The sequence below is a fragment of the Molossus molossus genome, unplaced genomic scaffold (genome assembly GCF_014108415.1).
Source record: "Molossus molossus isolate mMolMol1 unplaced genomic scaffold, mMolMol1.p scaffold_m16_p_21, whole genome shotgun sequence".
NCBI classification, from domain to species: Eukaryota; Metazoa; Chordata; class Mammalia; order Chiroptera; family Molossidae; genus Molossus; species Molossus molossus.
The window spans coordinates 10439480-10451538 of NW_023425357.1; the positions used below are offsets into that span (position 1 = coordinate 10439480).

Consider the following 12059-nt stretch of genomic DNA (forward strand, 5'->3'; position numbering starts at 1 on the left):
ACATCACAGTGATGTTCCCTAGTTTCTTTTATTAACTCCATAGTTGTATTCTTTTTTTTTTTTTTTATCCTCACCCGAGGACATTTTTCCATTTTTTGTACAGACAGAGTGGGAGGGAGAGAGAGGAAGAGACAGAGAGAGAGAAACATCGATGTGAAAGGGACACATCGAGTGGCTGCCACCGCACGACCAACCAGGGCCGGGGACAAACTGCAACCGAAGTACGTGCCCTTAGCGGGAACCGAACCCGGGTCTCTCTGGACCGCAGGCCGATGCTCTAAGCGCTGAGCCAAACCGGCCAGGGCCATAGTTGTATTCTTTACATTTAGATCTTTATTCCATTTGAAGTCCACCCTTGTATGTGGTGTAAGGTAAGAATCCTTTTTTTTCTCCATATAGTGAGCCAGTGTTCCCAAAGCCACAAAGAACAATTCATCCTCCCCGCCCCCCACGGAGTGGCAGCGCCAGCTCCGTCCTTTCGTTCTGTCCCTGTCCGTGCCGGGGTCAGCCTGTGGCTCAGTGGTTCCTGGGTGTTTTCATCTGTTCTTGCACCAATACCACACTCTCTTTCTTTTCATGGCTTTGCAGTCTGTCTTCGTACGCAGTAGATCAAGCATTCGCCTTTCCTCTTTAAAGCTGACTTGGCTGTTTACACCGCTTTCTTCCTCCATAAAAATTCTGGAATAGGCCGGCCGGTGTGGCTCAGTGGATGGAGCGTCGTCCCACGGACTGCGAGGTCCCGGTTGGATTCGCGGTCGGGGCACATGCCCAGGTTGTGGGCTCGATCCCCAGCGGGGGCGTGCAGGAGGCAGCCCATCGATGTTTCTCTCTCACATTGATGTTTCTCTCTCACATTGATGTTTCTCTCTCACATCGATGTTTCTCTCTCACATCGATGTTTCTCTCTCACATTGATGCTTCTCACATCGATGTTTCTCTCTCACATCAATGTTTCTGTCTCTCTCTCTCTCTAAAAAAATCATAAAACCATATATATATATATATATATTTTTAAAGGTGCTTCATTAAAAAAAATTCTGGGCCCTGGCTAGTTTGGCTCAACAACTAGAGCATCGGCCAGCGGTCCAGAGAGGCCTGGGTTTGGTTCCTGCTGAGGGCACGTACCTCGGTTGTAGTTTGTCCCCAGCCCTGGTCAGGTCCTGAGGGAGGCAGCCAGTCAGTGTGGCTCTATCACATTGATGTTTCTCTGTCTCTTTCTCCCTCCCTCCCACTCTATCTGATAATAAATAAGTAGAATAAAATAAAATGTTTCCATGCTGCCCTGGCCAGTATGACTCAGCAGTTAGAGCATCGGCCCCCAGACCGAAGGTTCTCAAGTTCAATTCCCAGTCAAGGGCATGTACCTGGGTTGCAGGTTCGATCCCCCACCCCAGTCTTGGTCATGCGGGAGGCAACCAATCAATGTGTCTCTCTCACATCAATGTTTTTCTCTCTCTCTCTCTTCCGCCCCCCACCCCCATCTAAATATCAATGGGAAAATATCCTCGGGTGAGGATTAACAAAAAAATAAATGTTCCCATGCTTATGCATCTTTAAGTTGTTTGATAAACTATAGTTTTTATTGCTATTAAAAACTGTACAGCTTTTTTTTTTTGCTTTATTGATTTTAGAGAACGGAAGGGAGAGAGAGAGAGAGAGAGAGCTAGCAACATCGATGAGAGAGATAATTGACTGGCTGTCTCCTGCACTGCATGCCCCCACTGGGAATTGGACCCACAACCTGGGCATGTGTCCTGACCAGGAATCGAACTGGTGACCTCTTGGTGCGTGGGTCGATGCTCAACCACTGAGCCACACCGGTCGGGCAAAAACTGTACAGCTTTGTAAAATTGTGTTTTAATTGCTTACCACGGTGTTGGTGAACACTGATTCTTGTAGGTCGATCTTGTGTCAACCACGATAATCCCCTTGCTAAGAGCCTTCCTTGCCTCTGTATTATCACAAGGCACTTGTGAATCCCGGCCATATCGTGGCTGCAAGCCCACTTCCAGTAGTTATCATTCCAGTCAGCAAAGCCGCTGGTGTTGATCAAAGGTAAAGATAGGTGAGTACTTTTTAGTAGTGTCCTCAGAGACTGCTCTTTTATTTTTATTTATTTTTTAAAATTCTCACCCAAGGATATTTTTCCATTGATCTTCAGATAGAGTGGGAGGGAAGGAGAGAGAAAGAGAGAGAGCAGCATCTATGTGAGAGGGACGCATCAACTGGTTGCCTCTCGCAGGACCCCAACCAGGGCCGGGGCGGAACCACAACCAAGGTACGTGCCTTTGACAGGAATTGAACCCGCGATTCATTGGTCCTCAGGCCAGCGCTCCAACCGCTGACTCAAACCGGCCAGGGCCAGAGCCCACTCTTTTAATGCAATGTCCACTGACCACCCGAGTAACTGTAAAACTCGCACAGCCACGAGGGGACGCTGAGGCCTCACTTCTACACAGGGAGGGTTACTGTGCGGTGGCCACCAGGGGGCACTGTCATTGGGCAAGCACCACTGGTGCGAGGTGCTGTTGCAGACACAGGACTATAGCCATGCTCAAGGCAAGGGAGGAGCTAATATTCTAAAGGTGGAGGAGTGTAGACAGACGATAAAATGATAGATAATTTCAGGGTGTAATAAATTATATGGAGGAAATAAGTCAGGATGACAAATAGTGACTGAGTGCCGCTCCTCACATGAGGGGCATAAGGACACCTCTGGAGATTTCATCTAAATGAGGGTAAGAAGCTGTGGGGGGAGAGTGCTGGAGCAGAGGAAAAGGATCTGTGCAGCCTGGAGCGGAGAGCCTGACGGATGGAGCGGCGCGTGCCGGCGAGGGACAGAGAGGACAGGGACGGAGGCATAGTGGTGATGGGGTGGGGCGTGGAGGGGGGCCTTTGGCTTCCGCTGTGGCCCAGGGAAGACCGTGATGTGAGATCCCAAGATAGGTTGTTACAGAAAAAAGCAAGCTTAAGACAGTGTTCCCAGCGTCTGCCTGTGTTCAGAGGGGGAAGCGATAGATTCACATTTGTTCATATTTGCGTGAAGATATACTGGAACCACAGCAAGAAAATGATAAAAACAGTGACCTTGGAGGGAAGAGGAGAGGGAACGGGGTGGATGGAGACTAACGGAGAGTGAGAAGAAGCGTCATCTGGCTACCAAGTGGGGAGCAGACCACAGGCCTTCAAAGGCAGGTCAGGCTTTTCCATGTCACCGGCCTGTGAGTTGGTGTCCCAAAGGTCACCTGACTGGCCAGACCTGGTGGCTGTAGGAGCAAATGGTCCAGCTCCTCCCCCCTACAATGAGGTCGGAAACAATGCTTTACATGCCTGGAACTGGTCTGTGGTCTGTGCATTTAAACCTCACAACAACCCTAGGAGGTAGGTACTAATATACTCACCTTAATGCTACAGATGTGGAAACTGAGACACAGACAGGTTGAGTGACTTGCTCAATATCACACAGCCAGGAAGCAGGACAAACGGCATTTGAGTCTGGGATCTTACCCTCGACAGTATGCTGCTTCCTGACCCTCCTTAGAGCCTTGTTTTCAGACAAGTTGTGCTGCCCTTTACATAAGACTTCTCAGAAGGCTGTGAGAAGCCACTAGCACCTTAGTATGAATCAGTCAGCTTCCTGCCACTGAAGGGCAGCAATCCCGGCTGTCGTCTGCAGGAGCGCTGCGCTGTGGAACTAAGTAGCTGGGCTCTGCAGTCACCATGCCTGGAACCGAAGCTCTGTGTGACTTTGGGCAAGTGACGTCACCAATCTGGGCCTCAGTTTCCTCATCTGTGAAGTCCCCATTTTCCTGATGAGGAAGCCGAGAGGCACACCCAGGGCTTTAGAACCTGGGTCTGAGCACATGTTGCCTCCACAAAGATGAGGAACTAAAAACAGGTTCTGGGAGCAGGAATTTCAGAGTTCCTCAGGCCCCAGTGGGGTGTCCTGGGAGACGGGCCCAGGGGCTCTGATGCTGGGGCAGGGGGTGTCCAAGCTCTACACATCCATTCTCTACATGTTTGTGAGGAGGAAGGGGGTACTGGAAGCCTGAGACCTATCTGTGCAGGGACAGCAGGGCCACCTAAGGGTTGGATGAGCAGGGCCTCCCGCAGGCTCCTCTTCTTCAGGGGCACCTTCTCTGCCTCCAGATGGGTGCTCAGACCCCGAGGGATAGGTGCCTGATCCTGGCCAGGCTGCTGGGTGGCCCAGAGTGGGAACGGGGGCTGAGGCCCCAACTTCAGTCAGTAGAGGAAATATGGGAGATGCGCTCTGTGCCGGGGGGAGACACCCTAGCTCTGGCCCTGCGGGTCCGTGGCACAACCCCGGCCTCACGCCATCTCCTGACTGTACCCAACTGGGACAAGTAGACCTGCAGTTAACATACTGAAATCCTTCCAGTTTGGGGTAAGTAGTTACCACCTACTTCTGATGCCCCGGCCCCACCCCTAGGGCCCTTCAGGCCTCCCCATGCTCAGGGGCTTGGAGAGCCCTTAGAGACGTGCCCATCCTGATCGGTGGAAGGCCCTGCCAATGTCCGGCATCTTCCCTGGCTCAGATTCAATGCCAGTCCCTCTGCCCCCCGTTGTCCTCAGAGGTGGAACCACTTCACATGAACGCCCGTGACCCTGCAGAGCCCTGCCTCAGTGCCACTTGCTTCAGGAAGCCCCCCAAAACTTTTCACTAACCCCAGAGCGTGTGGCTCCTCCCAGTCCCTGGGCTCCCAAGCATCTCGGACCATTCACCACTTTGTTCTAGCCCTCCTCACACAGGCCCTTCTCCCCGCCAGTGTGTGAGCACCCCAATGCCAGGGACCATCTCCTCTTCACCTCTGTGGCCTCAAGTCCAATGGCCACGCCGAGAACACAGTAAGTGCTCAGTAAAGTTCACGGACTGGCTGACTGTTCATGACGTGTTGTGGTGACACTGGGCATATGTGGTCCTGGGCACCTCCTGTACAGGCGTCCTTCCCACAGGATCTGAGGGCCACCGCACACTGAGGCCCTGCTAGCTGAGACTGGGCCAAGGCTGGGGGGGACAGGATGTGAGTCCCTGGGTCAGCAGAGCCTGTTCTCATGCTCTCTGGCCCAGGAGGAGTGATTCTCCATCTGTCTGGGCCAGCTGTGAGCGCCGGGACACCAGGAGACGGCAGGAGAGAGGGAGACTTGGGGGTGGAGCTGGGGGAAGTCCAGAGTGATCGGAGAGAGGAAAAACAGGCACTCGGTCGGTGTTATTGTTACAGAACCATTAAATACTACTTATAAACACGTCAGGAGGGCGCTAGGAAGGGGGACGGAGAGGCCAGAGAGGCGAGAGAGGGTCAGGGTGGTGCGGTCCGGGCCCGGTCCTGGAGGGGGCTCAGGCTTCGGTCACCAGAGGGGCTGGGCTGGCGGAGGCCTGGCTGCTTGTGGAGGCCTCGCAGCTTCACCAGCAGCTCCTGGACGAAGTCCTGAGGACAGAGTGGGGGTCCTGAGAACGTGGAGGGCGTGGGGGCCCCTGCCCAGCCCAAGCAAGCCCCCCTGACCTGGTCCCAGCCTTCCGCCCCCTGGTCAGTGAGCGGGTGGAGGTGACGCTGGGGCAGGGGGGAAGCCGTACAAACGGAGATGACCGGAGGGAGAAAGACGGAGATGGGAGGGAGCAAAGGGTGAAAGATACAAGGAATGAAAGAGATGGGGACAAAGAAAGACAGGGAGAGAGACAGGGAGATACAGAGACAGAGAGAGAGGGAGACTGGGAGGGAGTTGGAGACAGAGACCAGGATACTCACAGAGACAGGGATGCAGAGATAGTCAGAGAGACAAAGGGACAAAGAAACAGAGCCACAGAGAGACACTAAGATGTTTCCCAGGCCAAGAGATCACCAGGAGGATCCCCAGGGAACGGCCTGAGCCTCCAGGGCAGACAGACACATAGTGTCCCTGAAGCAGCCCAGAGCTAGTTAGAGAAACCGAATACTTTTCCCTTTTAAAGCAGGGAAGGAAGTGGGAGGGGCTGGGCACTCCGCTTCAGGGCCTGGGAGGCTGCCCCCCCAGAGGTGGGGAGGGAGCCCCAGGGTGGCGGGGGCAGCAGGGGGGCACCTGCAGACAGCCCAGCAGAGGCAGAAACAGGAGGCAGACGGGAGAGCGTGTCAGCGGGGAGGAGATAATGGAGGCTCGGTGGCAGATGGGGAGAGAGGAGACGTGGAGTGAGGAAGATAAAAGACACCAGTGGAGAGAGGAAAGGGCTCCCCAGAGTTCCCTCGGCTGGTCCTGGGCACAGCCAGCTTCCCCTGCTCCCCAGAGACCCCTCCCCAGTGAGGGTGCAGGGGCCAGAACTGAGCCTGAGAGGGGCAAAGGAAAACTCACCTCTGTGGGGTTTGTGCACGATTTCAGGAGCCCCTGAACACCCCGCCCATGCAAAAAACAAACAAACAGATAAATAGTAAATGACTAACAACACCTCCGCCCCTCTAGCCCCTTCCCAACAAAGGCCCAAGCAACAAGACAATGGAGTCAGACTCCAAAGTGGACTTCCCACCGGGCTTCCAGGGAGGAACACAGCCCCAGGGTCTTATCAAGTAATAGGGGGCAGTGTTGAGTCAAGAAACTCCAGAGTATTGGTTCTCAACCTTCCTGCTGCCGCCACCCTTTAATACAGTTCCTCATGTCATGGTGACCCCCAACCATAAAATTATTTTCGTTGCTACTTCATAACTGTAATTTTGCTACTGTTATGTCTTAGGCGACCCCCGTGAAAGGGTCGTTCGACCCCCAAAGGGGTCGCGACCCACAGGTTGAGAACTGCTGCTCCAGACCCTGAGAGCAAGGTCATCACACAGCATTTCCTGCCTCTAGGAGAGAGCAGGCCAGGCCCTAAGAGCCAAACTGCCTGGCTGTGACGCTCCTTCTGAGCTGTGTGCCCCTGGACAGGTGAGTACATCTCTCTGGGGTTCACGTTCCCATCTGGTAAATGGAGACTAGCCTGCTTCATAAGGTTTTGTAAGGATTAAATAAGTTAATAAGTGTAAAGCCATTGAAATAGTGCCGGGCACACAGTTAAGCACTCAATCAACTTGGGAACCATTGCTAATTGTTAGGGAGGGGCGAGGTGGGGGCTGGGGGCAGCTTTCCCCACCACCTACCTGGATCTTCCGGCTTCTGTCCTCGTCACTCTCCAATTCCAACAACTCGTCAATGTTCACTTCATCAGGCATGTCTGCCTCCTAAGGCGGGGAGGAGGGCAGGCTGGTCAGGGGCCCTTTCCCCTCCCTCCCGCGCCTTTGTCCAGGGGCTCTGTAGGAGCCCGCAGCCCCAGGGCCCAGCTGGCGGGTTCTGGAGCAATAATGTGGCAGTCAGGGACAGCACCACCAAGGCGGGACATCTGGGTGTTGGGGGGAGGAGTGACACATGGGTTGACAGAGACCCAGGGCTTATGCCAGCTCGGATGCCTGGGTCCCTAGGCCCTGGGACCTCAGGGCTGGCATGGGTCTCTCCGCTTGGCCCCAGGTCCCAGAGCAGGAAACAGGCCTGGTCAAGTTCTGGAATGTCAGATTCTGGGATTCAGGAGAGGGGCTGGCTCTGTCCTTTCAAGGAAAAGTCTAAGAGTAGGGGTGGGGGAGGGAGCTGCGGGCCAGAGCCTTGCCTCAGGAGACAGGAAGGAGTACAGGGGGCCAAAGTGCAACCCCTCGTGTCCAAGGAGATGACCATCGAGGCCCCCCAAAGTAGGTGGGGAGAGCCATAAGCCTAACTTGAAGCAACTAAGAGGGGACTCCCAGTATGGCCTCTTGGGCCAGAGGGCCAAACTCAGGCTAGCCTCCTGCAGGACCCAGCTCTCTGAGCAAGACACCCCGAGGGTTTTCCTTCCCCACCCAAAGTTCTGCTGACTTCAGTACAGCCTTCAGGACTGGGTGGCCCAGCGTTCAGCAAAGGCCTGGGGAGTCCATAAGTGTGTTACACCAGTGGTGTCTGTACAAGGGGCCAGAGCCAGCATGAGGGTGCAGAGGTGTTGGCATCACGTGTGGCCTGCACAGGGGCCTGTGGTCCTATGGGTGTGAAGTGTGTGGTGTGACTGTTTGTCTCATTGTCATGTAGTACAGGCAGCCATAGTGCCCACGGCCGGAGGGCAGCCTCATAGGATGCTACCTGCCACTAGCAACTGGGCTTGACTGTCCATCTGTACAAGCCCATGTGTGTCTGAGACCAGAGGGACCTTGTGTCGCTGTGAGGGGCCATGGCTTCTACCACCTTCACACTGCTGATTTCTGCCTCCTGTGTGTGTACTGCTCTGACCACCAGGAACCTAGCACTGCGTTCCGCAACGTGTGTGTTGTACAAAGTATGACTTCAATCAGCGGCTCCAGTGAAATGTCTGTCTGTCTGTAGCCTGCGCATCAACATACGAGACTATAGGTCATGCCCTGTGTGCACAGGGGCTGCTGCAGTTTCTACCATTGCATATCCATATGTACCTACAGCTTCACAGCTTACACTACTGTAGTGAAACGATCATTTCTGTTTGTTTATTTTTAATCCTTACCCGAGGACATGCTTAGAGGAAAGGGGGAAGAGAGAGAAAAAGAGAGAGCTATCAATGTGAGAGAGAAACATCCATCAGTCACCTTTCGTGGGTGCCCTGAACAGGGATCGGACCTACAACCCAGGTATGTGCCCTGACTTGGAATCCCGACAACCTTTCGGCGCATAGGATGATGCTCCGACCAACAGCCTTTCCGGCTGGGTCACTTCTGTCGTTTATACAGCTGGCGCTGGTGTACATCCATGAAGAGCTGTAACTGGAGTCCTTTTGTGCTGTGTCTGCATATGGCTGTGGCCGCGCTGTGGCATATGTTGCTCGGTAAGTGATCGCAGCTTGTGTCCTTGCGAGTCTGTGTATGGCTATTGCTTCTCACTGTGTCTGAGTGGCTATAGCTTGTCACTGTGCACGTCTGTGAAGGCTGCTGCTTCCTTTGCTATGTATCTCTGTGTGGTTGCATCTCCCGTCACCATGTCTATGTTTGGCTTTAAGACATCCCCTCCCCCCACCCTTTCTCAGGATATGGCTGCTACGAACTCCTCAACTTTGCCTCCTCACCCCCCAGATGGTAAACCCCTGGCCCTCCCCAGATGTTGGGCACATCTCTGGTGATGCAAGTGTGCGTGTCTCTCTGTGTCCACAAGCTGAGTGCCAGTGAGGATGGATGGCTGGGCAAACAAGTCCAATGAGTGCCTGGCCCCTGGGCGTGCGTGTGCAACAGCACAGCAAGCAAAGACCCGGAGGAGGTGGGATGCCCGGTACTTCCCCTAGGTCCCCACGCCCCTCCCCGCCTCACCCTGCCGCGGTATAGCTCCTCCAAGCGCCCGTCGATCCACTTCTCCACGTCCAGCCGCCGCTGCAGCTCCCGCCGGTCGTACTTCACTGTGACCCGCGCGTGTCGTTTCTGCAGCCCCCCAGGGCTGCCCCCCGGCCCGCGGGCCCGCGACGGAGCCTGCAGCTTACTCAGCACCCTCTTGCCCAGCCGCTGAGCTGCCATCGCGTCCTGGCCGCGGACCCCGTGCCGCGCAGTGCGCCTTCGCCCTGCACCCAGGGGGCCTCTTACGGAGCGGGGCGGGGCCGGCAGGGGGCGGGGGCTCCAGCTCACAGGGGATCGACCCGCCCTAGTGGCCCCGGGCCTCAGCTTTCCCGCCTTCAACGCTTGAGGGAGGACTGGCCGCTGTGCCGCCGGCGTAAAGCCCGCAGCCGAGCAGAGCTCAAGTCTGGGCAGGGTCTGGGAACCCCTGGCCCGCTGGGCGGCTGGGCGGCTGGGGCTCCAGGGCACTGGATGCCGGGGGCGGGGTACCGGGACAGGCTCAGGGGAACTGGCCTGTGTGCGCCCTCTGGCTGTTGGCAAGGAACGGTGCAGGAAGCCCTGTGCCCCCTTTCTTTGCCACAGAACCTCAAGCCATAGTACTCACAGTACATCATTTGTTCGTTGTTTCATTTATTCACTCATCCTCACATTCATCCGTCCATTTATTCGCTCAGTCTACAAATATTGAGTGCCTGCTCTATAGCAGGGCAGTGAACAGAAGAGACGAGCCCAGTCTTCATGGAGTTGTTCTTGTAGTGGAGACAGGCAGCAAACATAGTAAGTAAGTACATCATACAGTTTATTAGAATATGATCAGGTCTGCGGAGAAACAGGAAGCAGAAAAGGAGAAATGGAGTGAGGGCAGGGTTGCAATTTTGGTAAGGGTGACCAGAGAAGGCCCTTACTTTACTTCACCGGTCTCCCCACTTCTGATTATAAGCAGTAACAATGATACTTTAAAACTTAACTTTGGCCCTGGCCGGTTTGGCTCAGCGGTTAGAGCGTCCGCCTGCGGTCCGGAGAGGCCCGGGTTCGGTTCCCGCTAAGGGCATGTACCTCGGTTGCAGTTTGTCCCCGGCCCTGGTTGGTCGTGCGGGTGGCAGCCACTCGATGTGTCCCTTTCACATCGATGTTTCCCTCTCTCTCTCTTCCTCTCTCTCCCTCCCACTCTGTCTGTACAAAAAAATGGAAAAATGTCCTCGGATGAGGATTAAAAAAATAATAATAATAAAAAAGTAACCTTTAAAAAAAAACAACAAAAAAAAACTTAACTTTGGGTCTGTGGCCGGTTTTGATCAGTGGTTAGAGCATCCACTCGAGGACCAGAGAGTCTCGGGTTCGATTCCAGTCAGGGGCACGCACCTTGGTTGCGGTTGGTCCCCTGGCCCCGGTGGGGGTCGGGTGGGAGGCAACCAGTCGATTTTTTCTCCCTTCTCACTGTCTGAAAATAAAATGGAAAAATATCCTCGGGTGAGGATTAAAAAATAATAATAATAAAACATAAATAAATAAATAAATAATAACAATTTTGGACCCTGCCAGCGTGTGGTTCATTGGATTGAGCAAACTCTCATGGACTGAGAGGTCCTGGTTCAATACCTGGTCAGGGCACATGCCTGGGCTGTGGGCTCCAACCCCAGTAGGGGGCGTGCAGGAGGCAGCTGATTGATGCTTCTCTTTCACATCAATGTTTCTATTTCTCTCCCTTTCTCTCTAAAAAAATCAATAAAAACATACTTAAAAAGAAAACCGTTCAAACCTGTAGAGAATTTTCATGAGTTTATTTGAGCCACAGTGAGGACATATACCAGGGAGCAAGACCTCAAATGCTTCAGAGAACAACAATTTTGCAATTTTTTTTCATGCACTTAAGATTAACGGGGCAGGCCGGCCAGTGTGGCTCAGTGGTTGAGCATCCATCAACCCATGCACCACGAGGTCACCGGTTCAATTCCTGGTCAGGGCACATGCCCAGGTGGTGGGCCCAATCCCCAGTGGGGGGCATGCAGGAGGCAGCCAATGGATGTTCTCTCTCATCGACATTTCTCTCTCCCTCTCCCTTCCTCTCTCTCTAAAATCAATAAAAGAAAAAATCTATTTAAAAAAAGATTAAGTGGGGAACTAAGGAATATTATGTGAAGGTGGGAGAAAGCAATGCAGGGACTCAGGGACTGGATTACAGGATAGTTAAGATCATGTGTTCTCTTGAGGATGGTAAGTTTATGTTAAAGATGTGTTAACCTAAATGTGTTTTCTTAATTTTTTTTTTCTTTATTGATTTTAGAGAGGAAGGGAGAGCAAGAGAGAGAGAATCATCAATGAGAGAGAACACCAATTGGCTGCCTCCTGCATGCCCCCCACTGGGGATTGGACTCACAACCTGGGTATGTGCCCTGACCAGGAATTGAACCGGTGACCTCTTGGTGCATGGGTTGATGGATGCTCAACCACTGAGCCACACTGGCCGGGCTGTGTTTAAATTTTAAAACAGTGAACCAGGGTATGAACTGCAAGGTGTAATATTTTTATTTGGTAAATGCAAATTTTCATTCATACTGAATTTGAGTAATATCTCGAAAATTAAAATGTATTCATTTTCAGTTCATTTTAAAATGAAAGAATAAAATAATTATTGAAAATAATTTTATGTTAGAGAGGAGGGAATTATAAAAAATTAGTTAACAGTAGTTTCACCACTGTTCCCAACATTTTTTAAGTATGTTTTTTATTGATTTT

At 53.0% G+C, this 12059-nt stretch overlaps 1 protein-coding gene across 1 annotated transcript; it reads right to left on the reverse strand.

The window, feature by feature from the left end:
• Positions 1–5283: 5283 nt before the first annotated feature.
• Positions 5284–9521, reverse strand: PPP1R14A (protein phosphatase 1 regulatory inhibitor subunit 14A). Its single transcript, XM_036275836.1, has 4 exons — positions 9306–9521; positions 7119–7199; positions 6343–6375; positions 5284–5447 (listed from the first exon to the last, which is right to left on the reverse strand). The coding sequence occupies exons 1-4, from the start codon at positions 9504–9506 to the stop codon at positions 5319–5321; spliced, it is 444 nt and encodes a 147-aa protein (XP_036131729.1). The 5' UTR covers positions 9507–9521; the 3' UTR covers positions 5284–5318.
• Between the last annotated feature and the right edge of the window lie 2538 nt (positions 9522–12059).